General features: G+C 46.4%; 1 protein-coding gene across 1 annotated transcript in view; it reads left to right on the top strand.

The window, feature by feature from the left end:
* The window catches only part of Ankrd29 (ankyrin repeat domain 29), a 35,723-nt gene that overhangs the window by 4,129 nt on the left and 10,225 nt on the right, over positions 1-21,369 (top strand). The window contains exons 2-6 of the mRNA XM_051202099.1: positions 3,255-3,365; positions 4,843-4,941; positions 9,635-9,733; positions 12,226-12,324; positions 16,129-16,227. Coding sequence (XP_051058056.1) covers positions 3,255-3,365; positions 4,843-4,941; positions 9,635-9,733; positions 12,226-12,324; positions 16,129-16,227 — 507 coding nt within the window. The remainder of the gene's footprint in view (positions 1-3,254; positions 3,366-4,842; positions 4,942-9,634; positions 9,734-12,225; positions 12,325-16,128; positions 16,228-21,369) is intronic.

The following is a 21,369-nucleotide window of genomic DNA, read 5'->3' as shown; positions in this document are numbered from 1 at the left end:
ATGGTTATGTGGCAGCTTCTCGATGAGATGAGGTAGAAGGTTATTAGAAGGTTATAAGGTAGATGGAGATCCTGTACACCCTTCTCTAGCATCGAGCCTGATCGAGACCAATGCAGAAAACCAGATTGCATTTCTGTATTTAGGAGTGTCAGATCTGACTGGAAGGGCAGTGGTCTGGAATCCAGATGGATATATCTTGTGTTGGAGTGTGAGAAGACCCTGCCTCTCCTAGGAAGCAGAGAGAGAGAGAGAGAGAGAGGGAGGGAGAACTGTGTGCTAGGTAAAAAAGAAAAGGGACTTGCCAGGGAGCAGAGTAGAATGGCATTCTGGGAAAGGACCAGAGTTTCAGGCCTGTTGTGACCTGTATCAGATGTTCCTCACCCGCCTCCCATCAGATCAACTATATTGAAATACGCTCAATAGCCCACAATGATTGTAGACTATTATAAATTCTTAGAATATGTTTATGACATTTGTGTTCTAAACTCTTTATTTAGCTACGAGTAATTTACCTTCAGCTATGCCTTTTTTTCTACAGTTGTTACCTATGCTAAGTAACTGTGGTGGAAAAACAAACAAACAAAAAAGGCTTGCACGGTTTTGTTCACATGGGATCAGTGTTATATGCCAAATTCAGCAATTAATAAAGTCAACAAAATGTTCTATTGAACATTTATTAATTTTAACTTGGGGGGCAAGGGTTAGCCTTCTATTCTCAGCCCGTGTTTGGGTCTTCACGCCCATAACAGCAACTAGGCGTTGCTGATGTGCCCATAAGAGAGTCTGCGAGTCACTGTCATCACAGTATCCCTTTGTGTTGAGCTGAGTCACTGCATGTGGGCAGAGTGAATCTGAGCCACGTGGGCCCCTTCGAAGCTCTCTGTCATGGCTTCATTCTGCTTTGGGCTTCACTTCACACCCCGGCCTTGCCCAGGGTGACCGACTCACCTTGCACTGAGTTCCCCCCCACAGTCTTGCTAGCACACACTTCCCTCAGGTGCCAACTTGCCCCCCAGAAGTCTACCTTTCCTAACTGGAAATCCCTAGTTTGTTGTGGCCAAGGAACTAGGCATATATCCAGTGTGTGGTGGCTGATTTTAAGTCAGCCGCACACGAGCTGGAATCATTTGGGATGAGGGGACTGCAACTGAGGAAATGCCCCCACCAGACTGGCCTGGGCTCAGGCCTGTGGGACATTCCCTTAACTGGTTATTGGTACAGGAGGGCCCAGCACATTGTGGGTGCAGCACACCTGGATGGTCCTGAATGGTATAGGGAAGCAGGTGCAGTAAACCAGTAAGCCCAGTAAGCAGAGCACCCCTAAGCAGCTCTCCTCCACCATGGCCCAGTTTTCGCCCTGACACGTTCAGCAATGGACTGTTAGCCAGAAGTATGAGATTGCTTTTGCTCATGATGTTTTATCACAGCAAGTGAGACACAGGGTAAGACTTAGGGCTTTTGATTTTTGGTTGGTGGTCATGGCAGCATCGGTGTGTGTGTGTGTGTGTGTGTGTGTGTGTGTGTGTGTGTGTGTGTTAACTGCTATTCCAACCACTTGTCTTGGTCTTCAGGACAAAGATTGCTAAGAGCCTTACTCAGTTGGGGACTGAGGAAGTTTATGATAAGAGAAAACAGAAGTTTCTGGGACTTTCTTGACCAAGTCTTAGCCAGGAAGACGAAGTATCCCACTGTTGAGTTTTATAGTCACAGCTGAAGCCAGCTGTGCCCAAGCTGGGACAATTGCAAGAGCCCATGTACCTCATCCAAGTCCCCAACGTAAATTTCCTCATAGTGAAATCCAGTTCACCACTTACCTTAAATTACTTGGAGAAGTCACCGGAAAATAAATTAACAAAATGGATATGTTTAACCTGGCATATAATTCACCCACTTAAAGTCTCATCTTTTTTATTTCCTTTTTAACACAGATTTATGATGTTATGTATAGAGTGGAGGGACAGAGAAAGGAAGGAAAGGGGAGGAGACAGAGATCACTGTCTCCACCAAATGGCTAAAGGATTTACCCAGCCCCTGCCACACCTTTATGATTCTGTACACAATGTATGCATGGGGAGATTTGGAAGTTATCCAGGGGTTGTGACTCCTGTAGACTCCCCAAGGAAAGGAAAGTTGGGGGAACTTTCTGTCTTGGCAAGAGAGGAGATTGGAAGGGAAGGTGGAAAGGCCGTTGGAGGTCACTGTAGCCTTGGAGGTCCTGCCACCTTATTTCTTGCTATCTCCTGAAGATTTTGTGGGCGGCGGAACAGTGTGGTGGTCCACAAAAGGGGCAGCCTAGAACAGCAGCCTGCTTGGTGCGGTGCCTGCCTTGCCATGTCTCTCTTACCCTGTCTGAAGTGGCATGTAACAGTACCCATGTCCTGAGCTGTGCCGAGGCTTAAATGGCATCTTTGCAGACGGCATGCCGTGTGGCACCGAGTGTGAACTTCCTAAGTGTCAGCTCGACGCCTGGCCTCCGCTCAGTGTGTGGCCACACTGCCAGGGGGACACAAACCCTTCTCTTTGCTAGACATTTCTACCTGGGTCCCCCCCCCCATAGGAAGTTGGAACTTGGCTTGTTCAAAGTTGAGCTCATTGTGGTGGTTCAAACCTTTAGTACTAGGACTTGAAGGCAGAGGCAGGAGGATCTCTATGAGTTGGAGGCCAGCCTGGCCCACAGAGCAAGTTCCAAGACAGCCAGTCTCTCCTGTTCTCATTCCCACAGCAGTCTGTGGCTCCACGCCTACATCCCCTGCCTCCATTCATCAGTGTCACTCTAGCTCTGCCTGTCCTCCCCTCCATGACACAGACTTTTCTCGTGTGCAAAACTGGTATTTCTCCCCTTCGAACGCCTCCTTGATTCCACTAACAAGGAAGGGGTTGTATAACATGCTTCAGAGAAGGGATAGCACTGGGCAGAACCTTGTCCTTCTGGGATGGGGAAAATTCACTTGCAGTTAAAAGGAAAGACCCAACAGAGGCAGGAAGCCAAGGCTTTGGTGAGAGGTGAGGCATTAGTTATGGTGTAACAGAGCATTGCTCTGCAGAGAGCCGTGGGCCCACAGATGTAGTAGTAAATAAAACACTTCTCACAGCCTGAAATGATACAATCTCATAAATGGAGAGGCGGGCCACCTTGCAAATGATCACCCCCTCATCTGGAAGGTCTTCCTTTGGAAAGGTGTTATCTGTGTGCATAGAAGCAGCCATGACCACTGACTTCTATTTTAAGACCCTGTTCGTTTCCACTCTTGCAGAAGGAAACTCCGCTTGCCAACGCTGCATTCTGGGCAGCTAGGAGGGGAAACCTGACCCTGCTGAAACTGTTGTTAAACAGTGGTCGCGTGGATGTGGACTGCAGAGACAGCGTACGGAAAACGTGGTATTTGCATGCTGAGAGCACGCCCCTGCACACCACAGGCATGAGCTCCTCATGAATACAGTCCTTCACATGCTCATGTACTTCTTGTGTTTGCTTGCTTCATTCTTTTCCAAGAAGCCTAGAACATACTGAGGAAGTCAGAGAACACATGGTTGTGCATGGAGAGCAATAAGGCCTCCAGCATAGTGAATGGCAGGCTTTCATTGGGAAGGAGACTGGCAAGTTCCAAGAATAAAGAGCTGTTTAGTATAAACAGCTGTTAAAAAGAAAGGAAGGAGGGAGGGAGGGAGGGAAAGAGAGAGAGGGAGGGAAGGAGAGAGGGAGGGAGGGACAGAGGGAGGATAATTTAGAGTATATGTGGTCTGCCATAATTGTTGGGATTTTCACACATTAATGTGAGAACTGAGAGTGAACCCTGCACCAGCCCCCTGTCCTTTCACTTTGGAGAAGGGGAAGTCATCAAGAATGAGCTACAAGGGGAAATTAAAATAGATGTCACTGCCATTGGCAGGCTCCACCTAGAGCTGCCTTCGCCTCCCCAACTAGAGGCCATCACCTGTCTGTGTTTAGCAAGACTTCTCCACATCCCTGGGGACCAGGAGGACCTCAAATAAGGAGATGGTTTTGTGGTTTGAAACAAAATGTTTCCCTTGAAACGAGGTGATGTACAAATTTGCTGAGTGAAACCCACCGGTGGCCCAAAAAAGAAAAGGCAGGATCTGCATTGGCTTCAGGCCCAGGGTATATTTCTTTGGTTCTGGTTTCAGAGCTCAAGTGTGTTTCTTTGGCTCTGCTCAGGGTGTTTCTTTGGTTGGGCCTTTTCCTTATAAAAGACTTTTAAGTTCACTTGGTGTCCTCTGGATATGACATGGTCCCTGGACTCATGAACTCACTGCAGCTGTGGTCACCTGCACATGCCTGCACATGCCTACACAAGAGCAAACCATCAGTCAACATGGCACTGGTTGAATTTAGCATTAGAGAGGAGCAGGAGAGGCCCTGAAGGTATGAAGGGGGAAAGGGAAAGGTTAGGAGTGGAAAGGAGCGACTTACATTGTAGATGAATACACAAAACAAGAACAACAAAACCCTTCCAGAGCCAGGAAACCAGCTGGTAACATCCAGCTCACTTTTGATTTAATAGCAGTGTTTTGGATCAGGAAGCGTTCAGTTCAGGATCAGTTCAGAGGATGAGAACATTGTATCGTTGCTGGTTTACAATGAAATCTCCATGTTTCACTTGGACTGATTCTGAAGGAGATAGATGTAAGTGAATTTGTGACCTTCAAATTCCTCCCTTGGCAACTTATCAGTTTGCTTGTTCCCATCCTGTGGGCATCGTAGTTACTTGTGAGCCACTTATTGTGTGTGCCTCGTCTGGTGATGCTAGATCTCCGCAGTGTCCTCTAGGCTCCCTCTCTACCGTGAGAGCATAACCGTTCATCTCTTTCTCCTCCATGTAGCATGGCACTACACTCCTCATGGTTGCCTCCTACGCTGGCCACATAGACTGTGTGAGAGAGCTGGTTCTGCAGGGGGCAGACATCAACCTCCAGAGAGAGGTGAGTCAGGTTGTGCATGTGAATAAAAATGACCAGGTTAAACAATCTGCAGTCTTTACGGCGGTGAACTGCTTAAGAGGATGGATGGGTGTTGTCTTTGCTTTGCTCCCACACCAAAGCCCACTGCAGAGTTTATTGTGCCTAAAATAAGCCCCAGGGTTGAACCGTCATCAGTTGTGTTCATTCGTTTGCTACCATAACGGAATAACCGGTGCTGAGTATTTAACAATACTCACGGTTTTAGGGACCGAACATCTCGGATTAGGAGCTGCATTTGTTTGGCCTCTGGCGAGGGTGTCCTTAGCTGCCTCACAACATGATGAAGTTGAAGAAAGGAAAAGGAAATGACCACAAGCACAAAGTACTCTCACTTTTCAGCAGCCCCTGCTTGTGAGGAGAAACTCCAGGTCAGCTCTTAGTACAGCTCCGCCCACCAATGACCTGGCTCGGTTGTCCGCATCCTAAAGGCTCCACCTCCTCAATGTCACCGCACAGACACTCAGCTCCTAGCACTGAATCTTTGGAAAACACATTCAGACTATATCTGGTACATCCCAGGCACCACCCCCCTTACCACATTCCTTAACAGTCATGGCTCAGACACAAGTACTTCCTCCTCTCTTGGGATGAGATACCATGGAATTTATGGGAACTTCCCAGATGTCATTCTTTTTTTTTTTTTTTTTTTTTTTTTGGTCTGCAGCCTATTCATCATAAAACTTGCTCCTCACAAAACCACATTTACAAATCTGTTTTCTGCCTGGCTGTTTATCAAGTAAGCACTCCAGGAGTCCTGGGGGGGGGGACAGTAAAGTAAAATGTAAGTGCATGATCACACTTCCTTCATTGATTATTGGTGCAGGAGGGCCTCTATCACTTAGTGGTAGATGAAGGGCTACTGGAGGTAAGGCTGATTGTGGGAGCTTGGAAATACATGGGGCCTCCTCAGACCTCCAAAGTATGTTCAAATGCTCCAGCCATCTTGCTGCTGCTCTAGATTGAACCACGATGGAGCCTCTGGTGAGACCATGCCCCCCCAACATTGTGATGCTGGTCTACAGAGAGAAGCAGTTCCGAGACCGCATCAGTTCAATCCATCTTCTCATACAGGCCCTTGTGGTGCAATCTCCATCACACTGGGTCCTTGTTTCAGATCTCTTTTCAATAGCAGCTGCTGAATAAAACCTCTCTGGGATAAAGATGTTTAAGCCCAATTGAAAATATATTTTAAAATTACCTTCATCTTTTTCTGTCTCTACTTTATAGTCCTTGTTTATTATGACTTTAAAACACAAAGCAGGTCTTCTCCAATAAAAAACAATGCACTCCAGATTGATTATTCAAAAAGTTGATTCCAAAGGGTAGGTACACTGTGTACAGAAACCTCCTGAGAACAATTGAGAAGAACAGGGGAAAGAGAAACGGTGGACTTCTAGCCAGCGTGTGGCTTTGTGGTTTTATGTTTATCCATGCATTTGGTTACAATGGCTCAACTAAACGAGCAGATGGAAACCTTTGTGTCCCAAGGACAATAACTCTTGAGGAAGACTTCACCAAAGCACATGCAGTCCAGAGGTAAATTGTATCCCAGATAATGTGCTATGGAAGTTTCCAGTGGTCTCTCTAATTTTCTGAGCCCATGACAGCCTCAGGAAATACAAATGCTAAACCAGAAACCAGAGGAAGGTCCCAAAGTATTGACTTCAGGGATTTTTGAAATGTATTTTTGCAGCAGACTTAAACCATGCCACACTGTTAATCCAGTTGCAGCATCAGAATGTTTCCTTAGACCATCCCTAACCTTGCTTTCCAGAGGTTTATAGTGCTTACTAGAGAGATCAAGTAGAGACCAATGGTCCCGAAGGGCAGTCACTTAGAGCCCCAGCCATGGTGGCTGATTGGACACATCAGAAGTTGACCTGGAGTCCTGGGCTTCAGGAGGACAGGATGTACACTGAGACTTAATTCATCTTTCAGAATGAAATCTAAATCCCATTACCTGAATCCAACAACATGACTGATTATATATAGAAATTACCTCAAGCTGGTATGATCATCATTTTAGTTAAAAAAAGATGCTGAAAAGTGTTTTCTCTTAGTAAAGAAGTACCAGAAAGAATCCTGGGTACTCTCCAAACTTTATCTCAGAAGCAAAACATCTTTACAAATATTCTAGAGCTTGGCAAGCAGATGTTAGAGAGCAATGGATAAGTGCCTCAAGTTCACATCTGTGGGGAACATGGAGAAACTACTCATGGCAAACATAAAGGCTCCAGGAGTAGTCAGGTGGCCTTTCCTCTTGGGGCACAGCTGGGGGTAAGGTGTTAGATGCTCCTCCCAGGGTCCTGCCCCCTTAAGAGTGAACTTTTGGGTGATGGGTACAGTCCACAGCACCTCTGTCCTCCCTCAGCCCCCAGGCCTGCATCAGAATCAACACCCACAAGTTCCAGGTAAGCTATGGAAAGGGCTTTTCTCAGAGCATGAAAAAGTGTATTGGCTTCACCAAAAGCTATGATGGCATCTTTTTTTTTTTTTCAGTGTACATGATAGTATTCATTCCCATTACCCCCTCTCATCCCTTCCCCTTCCTGATGCTGATCCTCTCTGCCCAGATGGTTCCCTCATGATGAGCATCTTCAGAGAAATCGTGTACATTGGCCATCGCTGTGCTATGATGGTTTTGTTCATGCGACACTATGATTTAAGTATCAATCTTTGAATAGACTTATAAAAGCGACTTCCGAGGAAACATGCTAGACATACCATGTTTGAATTGGCTAAAATTGTGAATTTAGACTGTTAGTGGTCAGTATGTTCAGCTTTGAGAAATATGTTAAGCCCACTTCTGCTCTAACCTCCAATAAGAGAATTTGTAGGCAAATCGTTTAGATTCTTCCTCCTCCCTTTTCCTCTTCTTCTTCTCCTTCTTCTTTTTTCCTTGCATTGGTTTTTTTACTCTGAAGCACTAAATTCTGGAACCACAATTCTGTCACCAGCATTCTTCCATGTTTTAATGCATCCTACTTTCTCCAAACACTATACCAAGTATATTTGTTACCTGTGGCCATCAGATAGATCGCCAGGACCTGGATGGCATAAAACAACAGGAATTAATTATCTTGTAGCTCTGGAGGCCAGAACCCTAAATTCAGGATGCAGGCTGGGCCTCATTCCTTGTTCAGGGATATCCAACTCATGGCCTCCAGGCCATATGCACCCCAGGATAATCAGGAGGGGGGCCAGCACAAAATCATAAAATATTAGGAGACGTTTGGCAAGTTATTTGTGACTCATTTACACAGCTCCCAGGCAGGAACTTTGAAGACTACAGTGTTGGATTACAACATCAAGGTTGGACATGCCTGCTAAGGCTGCCGAGTGGCTTCCATTCTCTGCTGCCTCTAGAGCTGGTGCTACACTATCTTGCGTAGCTTGTAGACTTGTGGCTACAGCACCCCATTCATAGTATCTGCGGTCTCCTTGCCTCTCCTGACAAATGTGCCTCTTCATCAATCTTCTTTTAGTTACTATTTTTTACTGGAGTAAATACGCACAAAACTTACCATCTTAACCACTTTAAAATATGGTACCATGGATACGTTCACAGTGCTGTGTAGCCACGGTCCCATCTTCTCGGTAACTCTCTCTGTAACTCTGTAACTAACTCTAGTGGGCTGTGCCCACTAGACAATAGCTCCTCCTTCTCCCTCCCCCAGCTGCTAGCGGCCATCTCACTACTTTCTGTCCCATGAGTTTGTTGTGTTCTCCAGACACCACAGTAGAATCTAATGGCGTTTGTCCTTGTGGAACAGGCTTACTCCATGTGACAAATCTTTATGTTTCGTCCATGTTGCGGTACCTGTTATAATTTCCTCCCTTTAAAAGCTAAGTAATATTCTGCCACACGCCTTCTCCACTCGCCCTCTTTCCTCCTGCTTCCATGTTTAGCTCTTGCAAACAAGATTTCTTTCTCGATGGTTTTTTTTTTGGGGGGGTGGTCTTTTGTTTGGACTTGGTTTGAGTTTTTGAGATAGGATACACTACTGTTGCCCAGGCTGGCCTCAAACTTGCAATCCCGCTGCCTCAGCCTCCTGAGTGCTGGGATTATAGGCCTGTGTCACAGTGCACAGTTTTCAGAGTTGAGCAAGGAGTTGGTTCTTTGGGGCACTTAAGAGGACCACTCTTCACTACCCAGGTAATGCGGAATCAGCACTCCAGGTCCTCAGTCTTATCCCCCGCTGTATAAAGTAATGGCATGTCCTGGGATCAGGATGTGCTGTGATCTTCTGGGAAAGGGCCATCCACTCCAGTACAAGAACAGAGTCTTGTTATTTCTCTCACCAAGAACTGGCATCAGGGGCTAGAGATGTGGCTCTAGTGATAAGGGCACTGGCTGCACTTCCAGAGGACCCAGGTTCAATCCCCAGCACTCACGTGGCAGCTCACAATTGTCTGTAACTGCAGTTTCAGAGGATCCTATGTGCTGTCCTGGCCTCCATAGGCACTGCACACGTATGGTGCACTGACACATGTGCAGACAAAACACCACACATTTAAAAAACTAAAAAGGAAAGAAAGGAAATCGCAACAAATCAAATGTGGGGCTAAGAAGTGTCTTAGAAAGATACTGCTGTTTTATTTGCAAGTTAACTTCGCTAATGTTTTTTTTAAAGCCATCCCCTCTCTCTCCCAGTCAGGTACAACTGCCCTGTTCTTTGCTGCCCAGCAAGGCCACAATGACGTCGTGAGATTTCTCTTTGGATTTGGAGCATCCACTGAATGTAGGACCAAAGTAAGAGAATTGAGCTCTTGATTTCCCACGCCCTGTCAAAGACCTTTCACAGCCACAGCATTCATTTTCTCCTTATCCACGGCACAGATGTGTGCTTCTCTTGTTGGGAGAGTCTGAAACCTAAGGAGGTGGGTTTCATGATGTTACAAGTGGTCCAGGGTTAGCCAGCCTTTGGGGTCCCCGTTAAGTGTTTCATCTGGAAAACTTCATGGGGAATTACTCTCTTTCCTGCATTGTTTATTTTCTGTTCAGGGACACTAAGCTTTATAACCAGAAGTCTCTCTAACTATCCCTATTGCTGTGTTTTATTCTGCTTCTATACTAGTTCCATTACAGGAAGTGGGCGTATAACTTGGTCCTAGTTAGTCAGGCTCTGTGGCATGCATCTATATCGTCAGCCCTGAGGGTGAGGGGCAAAAGGGACATGTGGATCCTGATAGCAACCGGTGTAGACAAACGATAGGCTCCAGGTTCAGTGATAGACTCTGTCTCAAAAGCAATTGAGGAAGATATCCTGATGTCAACCTCTGGCCTCCACATGTATCCACATGGGTGAGCCTGTGCACGTGCTTACACACAAGTACATGTGTACACTCACTTACACATGTTACAACTAAAGTAGCAAATTCACTGAGCCTAAATCTCAACCCTAGAACTAAGTCAGAATGATCATATGTAACCACATGTCTACTCTAGTCATCTTCTTGCTTATTAACAAGTTAATGTGGCTTAAAGCCTTCATGCAGGACTCAATTTGTTCTCCCACAAATTCATAGAATGCAGAGCCCAGGATGAGCAATTCCCTGACTCCGTGAGGTCAACTGCAGGGTTTTAAAGAGCTTTCTATGGACAGAAGTGAGTGACAGGAGGCTGTGAGTTTTAATATGAACCTGTCATCAAAACTGATGGTGGTTTTAAAAATCACCCTCTTCATTACTAGCTGCATGCAATCTAAAGCCTGAAATGTTTTTAATAAAAGAGGCTTGTCCTCCGTCAGAGACACTGTTCTTTGCTATTATCTTACCTCATCAGGCAGAGAGAGCAGAAAGTCAACAGGGCAGAGCTTCAAAGGAGAGGAGCAATAGGCATTGCTGCTATTAAGCAAAGCCTTGATGTCCCCATCTCACCGCCAGCCTCGGCCTTCCATCCCTCTCCGTCAATTCCCTGCCCTCCCAGGCTGGTTCAGCCCTATCCCTTAACAGACAGTCCCTCACTCCATGGTACCATCGCTAGCTACTGTCACGTACCAGGATGTCGCTTGAACTATGAACACAGTTGTGACCTTTATAGCAGACATTTTACAGGTGACTTCACCTGCCCCCGACTATCATAGCCACACCCGACATGACTAGTTAAAAGGCTTATTTTTCTGGGCCACACCCAAGACCTTATGAAACAGAACCCCTGAGGGTAGAGTTTGCTTTGAATGAAAGGCAACAGCAGCAACAACAACAAAAATAAACCTATGCCCAAATCTAGGAACCAAAAGTTGCATGTTGTTGAATTACCTAATTAGCCTAAGTCTGCACGCTGCAGTTCACAGAGCCAAGCATCACTTCGAGGTGGCAAAACTCTGCCTGGTAAGTGGCCCCTGAGGAGAGCCATTAATGGCCCCTTGACCACAGACTCAGTGAGTCCGTCCTGTCTGTGGTTGGCATAAGAGCTTGTTCTAATCTCAGCTGCAGAGTTGACAGTGGAGCTGATGGGACAAAGGGACGCCCCTCTCCACAGGAGCGCCTGGCGACTTCACAGAGCTCCGCTTCATCTTAGGGCCCACGCTTTATGAGACCCAGACAGCGTGGCACACGTTCAAAGGAAATGCTAAGTAAGACAGAGTGAGAAGCACGTGATGGCATCATCTGCTCTTTCAATGGAGGCCTATCTTGTGCCATGAAAACTATGGCTGTAGGCAGTTAAATAGCTTAAACTCGGTGGCGTATAGCCAAATAGCACCGCTAGGAGAAGCCAAAGCCTGGCAAAGGGGCTCTGGGCAGAAGCTGTGGAAGGCTTCTCAGGTGGCTTTGGGGTGGAGCTGACAGTGCGTGGACATGTGTTGGACTTCCCACACTGAGGCGAACCGATGGCTCCTCCTTTGCTACAGCGTGTTCTGTGATGACCATAACCTGGTGAGGTAACTGCATTATGCCGCTGCAGGTTATACAAGTGTACAACATGTGCGTGTCCTTGAGATGAAATCCTTCATGATTGTAAGAAGAAGAAAAAAAAAAAAGGTCGGGGGCTGGAGTGAGTGATGACTTGGTGCTCTTCCAGAGGACCTGAGTTCGGTGTCCAGCACCCATGTGTAGCTCACAGTCTTCTGTAGATGGTCCAACACTGTCTTCTGACCTCTGCGGGCACCCCACATATGCATGGCATACACCCACACAGACACAGACATCCTCTAGGAATAGTCTCTTCCAATTCTGTGTGAAGAGTGTGCTGGGTAAATGCAACGTGCACCGTGTACAATGCAGTGTCCTTTCCCTCCCTAGGATGGGGGCACTGCCCTGTTGGCTGCCAGTCAATACGGGCACATGCCAGTGGTGGAGACATTGCTGAAACATGGAGCCAACATCCATGACCAACTTTATGTGAGTGTCACCCCTTGACCACACCTAACATTCAATCTCAACCCCAATGCAGAAACACCAATTTAGAGTAATATTTAGTGCACAACGGGGTTTTCTCTTTATGAAGATTTATTTTTATTATTTTAATTGTGTGTGTGTGTGTGTGTGTGTGTGTGTGTGTGTATGCGTAAGTGCCCACAGTGGTCAGAGGCGGCAGATCTGATGGAGCTGGGTTTATAGGCAGTTGTAAGCCACCAGAGGTGGGTGCTGGGAATTGAACTTAGGTCCTCAGGAGGAGCATATGTGTTCTTAACCACTGAGTCATCTTTCCAGCCCTTCACAGTGGGATTTTCATCTGAGACATCAAGGGGAAACCCGGCTGATGAAATGAGCTTTCCCTGCAATGGAAACCATGTCCCTTTTAGAGCCTTTGTACATCTAGCCTGTTTCACTTGTGCAGTTAAGCTGCCCAGAGTCCTCGGAGGTGTATTTACTATGCCATGACAAGCCATATGGTCCAGTGTGTTGGCTAAACCCTCCTGTTTTAAAGACACTAGTGTAGAGAAACCAAGTTGTTCGAACGAGAAATGAGAGGTGGAAACCTTGGGGGTGTGTGCAAAGGCAGGGCTGTGAAGGGCATCTGTGCCACAGTGAGTCTGTTTACAGCTAATTGGCAATTAGTTCATAGCCCAAGGATCTTTTTAATGTCACTATAATTCCATAGGCTCTATGACAAACGTTGTAGGAAAAATAAAATATGGAAAGATGAGGTGACTTGACAGAGTCTCAGGGAGGGGAGGGAGAGTCCAGCTTCCATTTACCCAGGAACTGAATCTTAGGCCATTGCTCAAGCGCACCGGTTCTCACCGCCGCCGTATAATGTGCTGTGTGGGTGTGCACGTTTCCATTTGAACACCCTTTCCAGAGCTTCCCTTGTGAACTCTGACAAACCACAGGCCTCTTTGAAGTCCACAGCAGTCGCCTTACCCTCTGGCACTTCAAAGTTTGTAAGGCTTGGTCACTCTCCAACAAAGTGCTTCTCAACCTGGCTGCCCATTAGATGTGCCTGCCGAGCGTTCCAAACCGCCAGTTCCCAGACATCGCCTCAGACCACAGAGCCAGTCTCTGTGGTCACAGCGGTGGCATGAGGAGGCTCTGGTGCGTTTCTCAAGTCTGAGGGCACAGGGCTGCGGAGATGGCTCAGCGGTTTGCTGTGCGGACTGGAGAGCCAGAGCTTGGATACTGAGCACCCACATGCAAAGCTGGGCTCTGTGGTGCCCATGTAATCCCAGCGCTGAGACAGCAGAGACAGGGGGGTTCCCAGGGCCTGCTGGCCAGAAGCCAAATTGGCAGTGAGTTGCGGGTTCAGTGACACCCTATCTATCTCCGAAAACAAGGTGAAGAGCAATCGAGGGTGCCTACTGTTGACCTTTTAACCTCTACACGTGAGTGCACATGCATGCACACATGTATCCACACATGTGCACACACATAAGCCCGTATATATACCACATACACAAACAAAGGAAGAATAAATGTCTGTCTAAACCCTTGGGCACCTCTCTATGGATGGATGTAAGAATAGCTGAGGGTCTGGATTACCGTCGTGTGGGGCTTGAACGAAATGACTTTCAGAAACTTTGGAAATAGAAAGTTTTTATTTTCACAGCAAGACCCAGAATTATCAATCCAAATTGAAAGTGGATGTATTATTTGTATTCACCAGGCAATATCCTTCCAGAAGGCTCTTGGAAACCGAGGCTTCAGCTGAGCCCCTATTCACAGTAAATTCTTTTCTGTTACACAGTGAATTTATTTTTACTTTTAGTAAAATGATCCAAATATTTCTACTAAAAACAACTGGCCTGGGTGTAGTGACACCCACCTTTGATCCCAGCACCAGGGGAAGCAGGGGCAGGTGGATCTCTGTTAGTTCAAGGACAGCCTGGTCTACATAGTGAGTTCCAAGCCACCTGGGGCTGCAGAATGAGAAGCTGTATCAAAAACTAAAATAAAAAATGATGAGGGGGGGGGGATTGCATGTCAAAGATCGCTGAAAACAAGTGGGAACTAAGAGTTGTAATACACAGTGAGAAACTCAGTGTGTAGCCCGTCTCAGAAAAGACCACAGAGTTAGCCGCAGCAGAGGACACAGGGAACTAACTCTCTGTGCCAGTACACTAAGGAACAGCTGAGATTTACAGCCATAATCAGACATCAGCCTAAAAATGCGTACAGGCTGGTTTAATGATTGCTTCCGGGCTAATCTGGTAGCTAAGCAGACGCCCAGGTGACCCACCTCGTTGGACTTGTGCCGAAAGGTGTTTGGAGTTTCAGCTTGCCACTGGCATTCCCAGCACAAGGTGTGGTAATTAGCTGGGTGTTCCTGGCATTCTGTTCTGGGGTAGAAGCGAGAGAGTTTGCCCTGTATGCACATTCTCTGAAGTGAGCATCTGGACAAAGGCAACCTAGACATGTTTCTGAGAGAGAAAGGAAGAAAAGAGGAAGTGTCCCCAAACATAGAAAAGCTCACAGAGACTGGGGCTCTTGCTTTGGGCTTGGTGCAAATTGCCTTTTGTGTTTATAGGTCCTGCTGGCGTCTGCTGGGCTGGCAGGGAGCAGCGAGGTGGATGGAGAATCTTTCTAAGGCAGGTTTTCTGAAATCACTTTTTTTTTTTTTTGTGCTGGTGCTAGGCTAGCGCTCTGCCACTAAGCCACCATGCCATTTAATGCTCGGAGAAGTTGCATGCTGAGGGACATGTGAAGGCTAAGTCTCCTGGAGAGCTAGCTCAGCAGTTAAAGGCACGTGTTGCTCTTGCAGAGGACCCAAATTTAGTTCCAAGGCCCACATAGTAGCTCACAACCATCTGTAACTCCAGTTCTAAGGTGTCCAGAGCCCACATCTGGCCTCTCAGGGTACCTGGCATGTATAACATGCACACGCATGTGGGAAGACAAAACATTAATACACATAAATAAAATAAATCTAAAAATATGTTTTTAAAAGCTAGATGCCATATGCACGCGATCCCGGAACCTGGGAGGCAGAGAGAGTGAGTTCCCTCAGGGTCTCTGGCCAGGCGGCCTGGTGTGAGCCCCAGGTCAGTGAAAGATCTCAACAAAGTGGACAGTGCCGTTCTGAGGAATGACACACTGGAAGTTGTCCTCCGGCCTCTGTGTGTGCTGGTGTGTATATTGTGTGTATGTGTGCACACGTACATCTGCACTGTTTGTTTTCCTAAAAGCTTGATGGGGGATGTCCTCCTGTATGCTCCGAATACGTGTTTCTCTTATTGGTCGACGAATAAAGCTGTTTTGGCCAGTGCACAGGCAGGCTGTAGCAAGGCAGGAAATATAGATGGGGCTACCAGACCAGGAGAATTCTGGGAAGTGGAAAGCAGAGAGAGAAAGTCTCGAGAGAGATGCCAAATAGCTGCCAAGAAAGCAAGAGGCTCGGGCATCACCAGTAAGCCAAGGTCATGTGGAGATACGCAGATGAATTGAAATGGGTTAATAATTAAGAGACTCGCCAATAAGAAGCCCGAGCCATCAGCCAAAGAGTTTATAATTGATATTAGCTTCTGTGTGTTTATTTGGGGCTAAACGGCTATGGGACCATGTGGAACAGAAACTTCTGTCGATAAAAAAAAAAAAAAAACTTCTGTCTACAGAAAATTCTGTCTACAAAGCTCATAGCTATTAATTGGCAAAAGAATAGCAACAGAAAAGAGAATGCAAATGAAGAGCTTAATTAAGTATATGTACCTTTAATTAAAAAAAAAAAATAAACATGAAGCCTGAATCTGACCACTTGTTCTCTCTCAGGATGGAGCCAGTGCCCTCTTTCTAGCTGCCCAGGGTGGTTACTTGGATGTCATTCGACTACTTCTGTCTTCAGGAGCAAAAGTTAACCAGCCAAGGCAGGTAATGTCATCACCAAAATCCACAGAGCATGCAGTGGGGAGCACCAGGGGTCTAAAGCAGCACGTGCCTGGCATCGGTAGCCCCCACAGGCATCCCTCAACGCCTGCCTCTGTGATGAGACTTAACCTTTGGTTAACGTGGCTCCTGCCCTGTGTTTTGAGCTCAGCCAATGACTCTGAACTGAAGCTGACATCACGATTCAGTACTTTGAAAACTTGAGGGTTTAATGTCTGAGGTCAAGTACACACTCTGCCGCCTCCTGTTCAAATAAATGATGACTGTGCTGAAGTGAAGTGTGCTGGCTGACCGGAGACAGGTACACAGAGGCCTGGTCTCTCTCCTGATAAGCTACCGTGTCTCCTGCCTAACACTTTCCAGCACACCAAGAGAAGCCCTCGACATTGAAATCATGAGTAGGTTCTGTGCCTTCATCACTCACAAGCACACTGCCATTGAGACTTCATTTACCAGTACCTGACATCTGTCACCTGCTAACATCTGGCAAATGAATTAGCTGATACTTAAAGCTCTGGAATGCAAGATAACACTGGGGCCATTTCATATATGATACATGTAAGGTAGCATAGCTCTCCATTTTGGAGGAAACATCTGCGCTCTGATTAACTCATTGCATCTGAGGTTAAGGAAACATTGCTATAAAGGTTTTGTTTTCTTTGTGTAGAAAAGCCAAACTGATTTCTTAAGCAGTAATACCCCCAAGGCAGGTTTCTACTACAATTGATCTGGCAAAAGGGAATGCCTGGGTGTTTACATAACACACAGCTATGGAGACCCTTGGGATGGGCTTTGTTCCTAGCCATAGTCTCCGTGGGTCTTCATTAGCCTAACTGCATAGCAAATGAGAAGAGTCTGGGTACAGTAGGTTTGTCATCAACAATCTAGACTTGTAGACCATCTCTGCCAATAACTTGGTTTGGTAACTAGGGGTTGCTTTTGTTCTGGACATAGGGTCTCACTATGTTGCCTCACACTCATGATTAGTGCTTGGGATTGCAAGCATGCACTACTATGCCTGCTTAGCTCTGTGGAAATTTTAAATTGAATTAAAAAGGACAGCTTTTGGGAGTCTGCTCTTTTCTTCTACTTTGGCTCATAGGGGTTGAATTCAGAGCATCAGGCTTCTGTAACAAGCACTTTTACCTACCAAGCCTTCTTGTGGGCCCAGCTGTGTAATTCTGATGAGCAAATCAAGGCCTCTGAGACTTCACCTGGACATCAGGAGGCTTAGAAGGAGGCTTCTGACAAGCCCTTTAAGCTCCCAGAGCTTTGATAATTGTTTCTATCAATGTTCGGTCAGTATCCCCAAAACAGGTACCGTATACCTGGTAAAGCTTGAAATGTAAAATCACATGTGTTAAGCTTTTAAAGATTTTCTGAGCTTTCCATGGCCCTGGAAATTCTTTTGGGAAGAAAGGAGATTTGAAAAAGTTGCACATCAGGGATGAAGAGATGGCTGTGGGTAAAGCAAGCATGATAACCTAACCCTGAGTTCCAGAACCCAGGTAAAAATGCCAAATATGGTAGCATGCATTTGTTAATCCCAGCACTGGAGAAGCTGAGACAGCCAGATCCCTGGAGCTCACTGGCTAGCCAGCCTAATAGGTGAGGCACAGGCCAGTGAGAGACCCTGTCTCAAAAAACATGGTCAACTGCCCCCGAAGAGCCACACCCATGGGCTACTTCTGGCCTCCACATACACACACATATGTGCATATATAACACACACAAACGCACACACCAGGCCTGCCAAAGCTGACATTTGGAAGTTGAAGTTTAATATTTTGTTAACTAATCTTAATTTTGACTCAAGAGCTTAATTCTTGAGTCAAGTGGAAGGGGTTAGTAGGCTTTAAGTGGCATGGATTTGATTTGGAGGTCATTGTCACCACAGGAGCCCTGTGATCTTGGATGCCAGAGATTCTTCAGATTGCCAAGTTTCTTTCATTGTATCTTTGCAAAGTAATTTCTGTCGCTTTAACAATCCTATGTGTAAAATGTATTTCATTCTTCTTATTCCTACAGTCACTTTGCTTAAAAATGGTACCCAAGTTGATAAGAGTTGATATTTCAAAGACTGCATGGGTGAATGCACACTTGAACCAGAGCAGCATCACTTGTTGTCACTGAAGCCAGGAGGTTAAAAAGTAAGCCTGCATGGCAGCAGTAACCACAACACGGCTCGGCTGTTTGCATTCCTCAAGAGTGAGGTTCGCCTGGTCAGTGGATAGCCTAGCTAGCCTGTGCTTAGAAAGCAAGGGACACGCCCTTCCAAAGACTGGTTCTAACAAAGTGCTTTGAGACTGTAAGAGTCCAGGTCTGAAACAATCATTATTCAGGAAAAGTGTTTTATAAAAATAAGAAATAGGGCTGGGCATTGGTGGTGCACACCTTTAGTCCCAGCACTCAGGAGGCAGAGGCAGGCGAATCTCTGTGAGTTTGAGTCCAGCCTGGTCTACAGAGCTAGTTCCAGGACAGGCTCCAAAGCTACACAGAGAAACCCTGTCTCAAAAAACCAAACCAAACAAACAAAAAACAGAATTACTTAGGGTGCAGAGCAATGATTGTCTCCTTGTCGCACACACTCCCTCCATGGTGCTCTCAAACAATAGTCAGTTCCGCTACCCCGCCAGGGGCCTACCATTCTCTAGTTAGAGACTCGCGTGTGGCTATCTAGGTCAGTGTTTCCCTGTTCTGCCCTCTCTGACCATAGGACTGCTGCTGACTCCACCCTTCTAAGAAAACAAACAAGTATGACAGAGTCATTCAAGCATGGCCGCTTGGGTACAAGTAACTCAGAGTTTCAAGGAAAGTGTGGCCTAGAGTTCTCACTAAAATGACTAGCGCTGGGTAGATCACTGCAGGGCGATTGGAGTGGGGTTGGTTCTGAAATCCCGCTGGCTCATTGCATCTTCATCAGAAAATTCTTGAATTTATAAAGTAAGCACACAGTTGTATGCCTGATTTTTCAATTCTTAATGTTTTTAGAAAAACTTTGTGGGGGGGGGTGCACATGTGTGTGCTTGTGCACAAGTGCACCACATGTGTGCAGAAATCAGAGGTCAGCCTCAGGTGGCCCTCCTTAGAAGCCACCCATCTTCTGTTTTGAGACAGGGTCTCGGCCTGGAACCTGAAACTTTCAATGGACTATCCGGTCAGTGAGTCCCAAGAATTTCTTCCCTTTCTCTCCCCAGCCTAAGGTCTAACAGGCAGGAAGTCGAGGCTGTTTGGTTCATTTTATTTTATGTTTTCCAGTTAATGTGATATATCTGAATGTTGCTATGACTGTTCTAAGTTGAGAGTGGTGATAACTGTTTTCAGTGTGGATGTCTCAGCACTTTTTCACAGGTAATTCTACTCAAACAAGCAAGCCCTTGCCAAGCCCATTCACTGGGCAGCCCATCTCCCTTCCCTGACTGCCCCCTGGTGGAGACACCCACAAAGGACAAAATAGACCCGAAGCAGGCAGGAGCAAGCATATTGGTGTCAAAGCACCAGATCACCTTAAACATGACAGGTGCCTAGAGCCCAGAGAACTCAGACCTCTTCTGTTGTCTCTCAGGGTCCCATCTGCACCCATGTGCCAAAGCAATAGGATTATTCACTCTGCCTGCCACGCCATGCCTGTCCACACTGTAGTACATGTGTGTCTACACTCTCTCTCACACATGTGCACTAAATAAATAATCCAGATAAAAGTTGATTGAAAAGTGATCAGTCAAGAATTCAAGGAAATCCCTGCATACAGGAAATTAAAAACAACAACAAACAAACTAACAAAAAAAATCTCTTTCCAGACTTCCATGTTGCTGCTAGACTCCTATTTTCTTGCTTCTGGGCTGTGATTAGAGTCTGGCTTCTCTTGGTGTTTGGTGGACAGAAGATGATTTCCCTGGCAGTGATTCCCAGGACCTAGAGGCATTCCGCAGTGTGGAGCCTCTACACATGAGTTCAAGTCCCTTAGGGAGGGTGACAGATCAGCATTTGACCCCTGGAAATTACCCATGACCATCACACCAAGGCTAGCCATTAAGGGGACACAGTGGGAAATGCATTTTCTTTTTCAGTTTCTGTATCAAGGTATTAACGGTGTTCCTAGAGTTAACAAAGTCCTGGACAGCTCACCACCAAGGTTTGATTTCTGTAAGAGTTCCATGTACAAAGTCTAGAGATAAGATTCAAAAGGAAGGCAGCTGTGACTTCAGCTGGCTTATCACCCAGCCGGGACAGCTAATGGAAAATAAGTCTAGGTATCTAGGGAAAGATCAGCAGAAATGATGACAGAAAAGCTTTCTGCAAACAGCGTGCTTCCCCCAAGAATGGGGAAATAGGACTTCCGTGTGCTAGGTAAATGAAAATGAGTGGAGTCTTGATCTGGCATGTTGTTTCTTTGGCCCCTTACAAGTATCATGTGTGTGCACACACACACATGTGCGTGTGCTGTGTGTGTGGTGCCTGCACTAGTATGTACATGCAGGTGAGTGGAGGCTTGTCCTTTATCGCTTTCTGCCTTATTTCTTTAAAGCAGAGGCTCTCCCTGAAACTGGAGCTTGTGGTTTTCAGCTGAGCTGGCAGCCAGTCAACCCCAGCAGCCCTCTGCCTCCACCTCCTTCAGAGCCCGGGTTACAGGCAAATGCAACAGCATGGCAGCTTGTTGCATGGGTTTTGAGATCCAGACTCAGGTTCTGACACTTGTGCAGCAAGTACTCTTAATAACCAAGTCACCTTCCAGCTTCAATGGTTAGTTCTAGTTGTCAACCTTACACAGCCTAGAGTCACCCATGGAGAGAGTTTCAACAAGAGATTGCTGGATCAGGATGGACTATGGGCATGAGCATGCCTGCCTGCCACAGACTTCTCTTTAATTGGATGAAATGAGTTGGGAAGACCTGCCCACTGTGGGCAGCTCCATTCCCTGGGTTTGGGTCCTGAACTGTGTAAGATCAGGGGAAGGGAGCTAAAAATGACATTGTGGTGTTCTTGACTGTGGGTATGATGTCACTAAACATTTTGAGTTCTTGCCCTACTACCTAACAAAACCCCATCTTCCTTCAAGACACAACTCAACTATGACCCCATCTATGGAGCCTGAACCCTAACCCCCACAGCAGCAAGAGAGTCTCC

The sequence above is a fragment of the Phodopus roborovskii genome, unplaced genomic scaffold (assembly GCF_943737965.1).
Source record: "Phodopus roborovskii unplaced genomic scaffold, PHOROB, whole genome shotgun sequence".
Lineage (NCBI taxonomy): Eukaryota > Metazoa > Chordata > Mammalia > Rodentia > Cricetidae > Phodopus > Phodopus roborovskii.
Note: the sequence above shows the minus strand (reverse complement) of the source record. Positions and strands in the feature narration are given on the sequence as shown.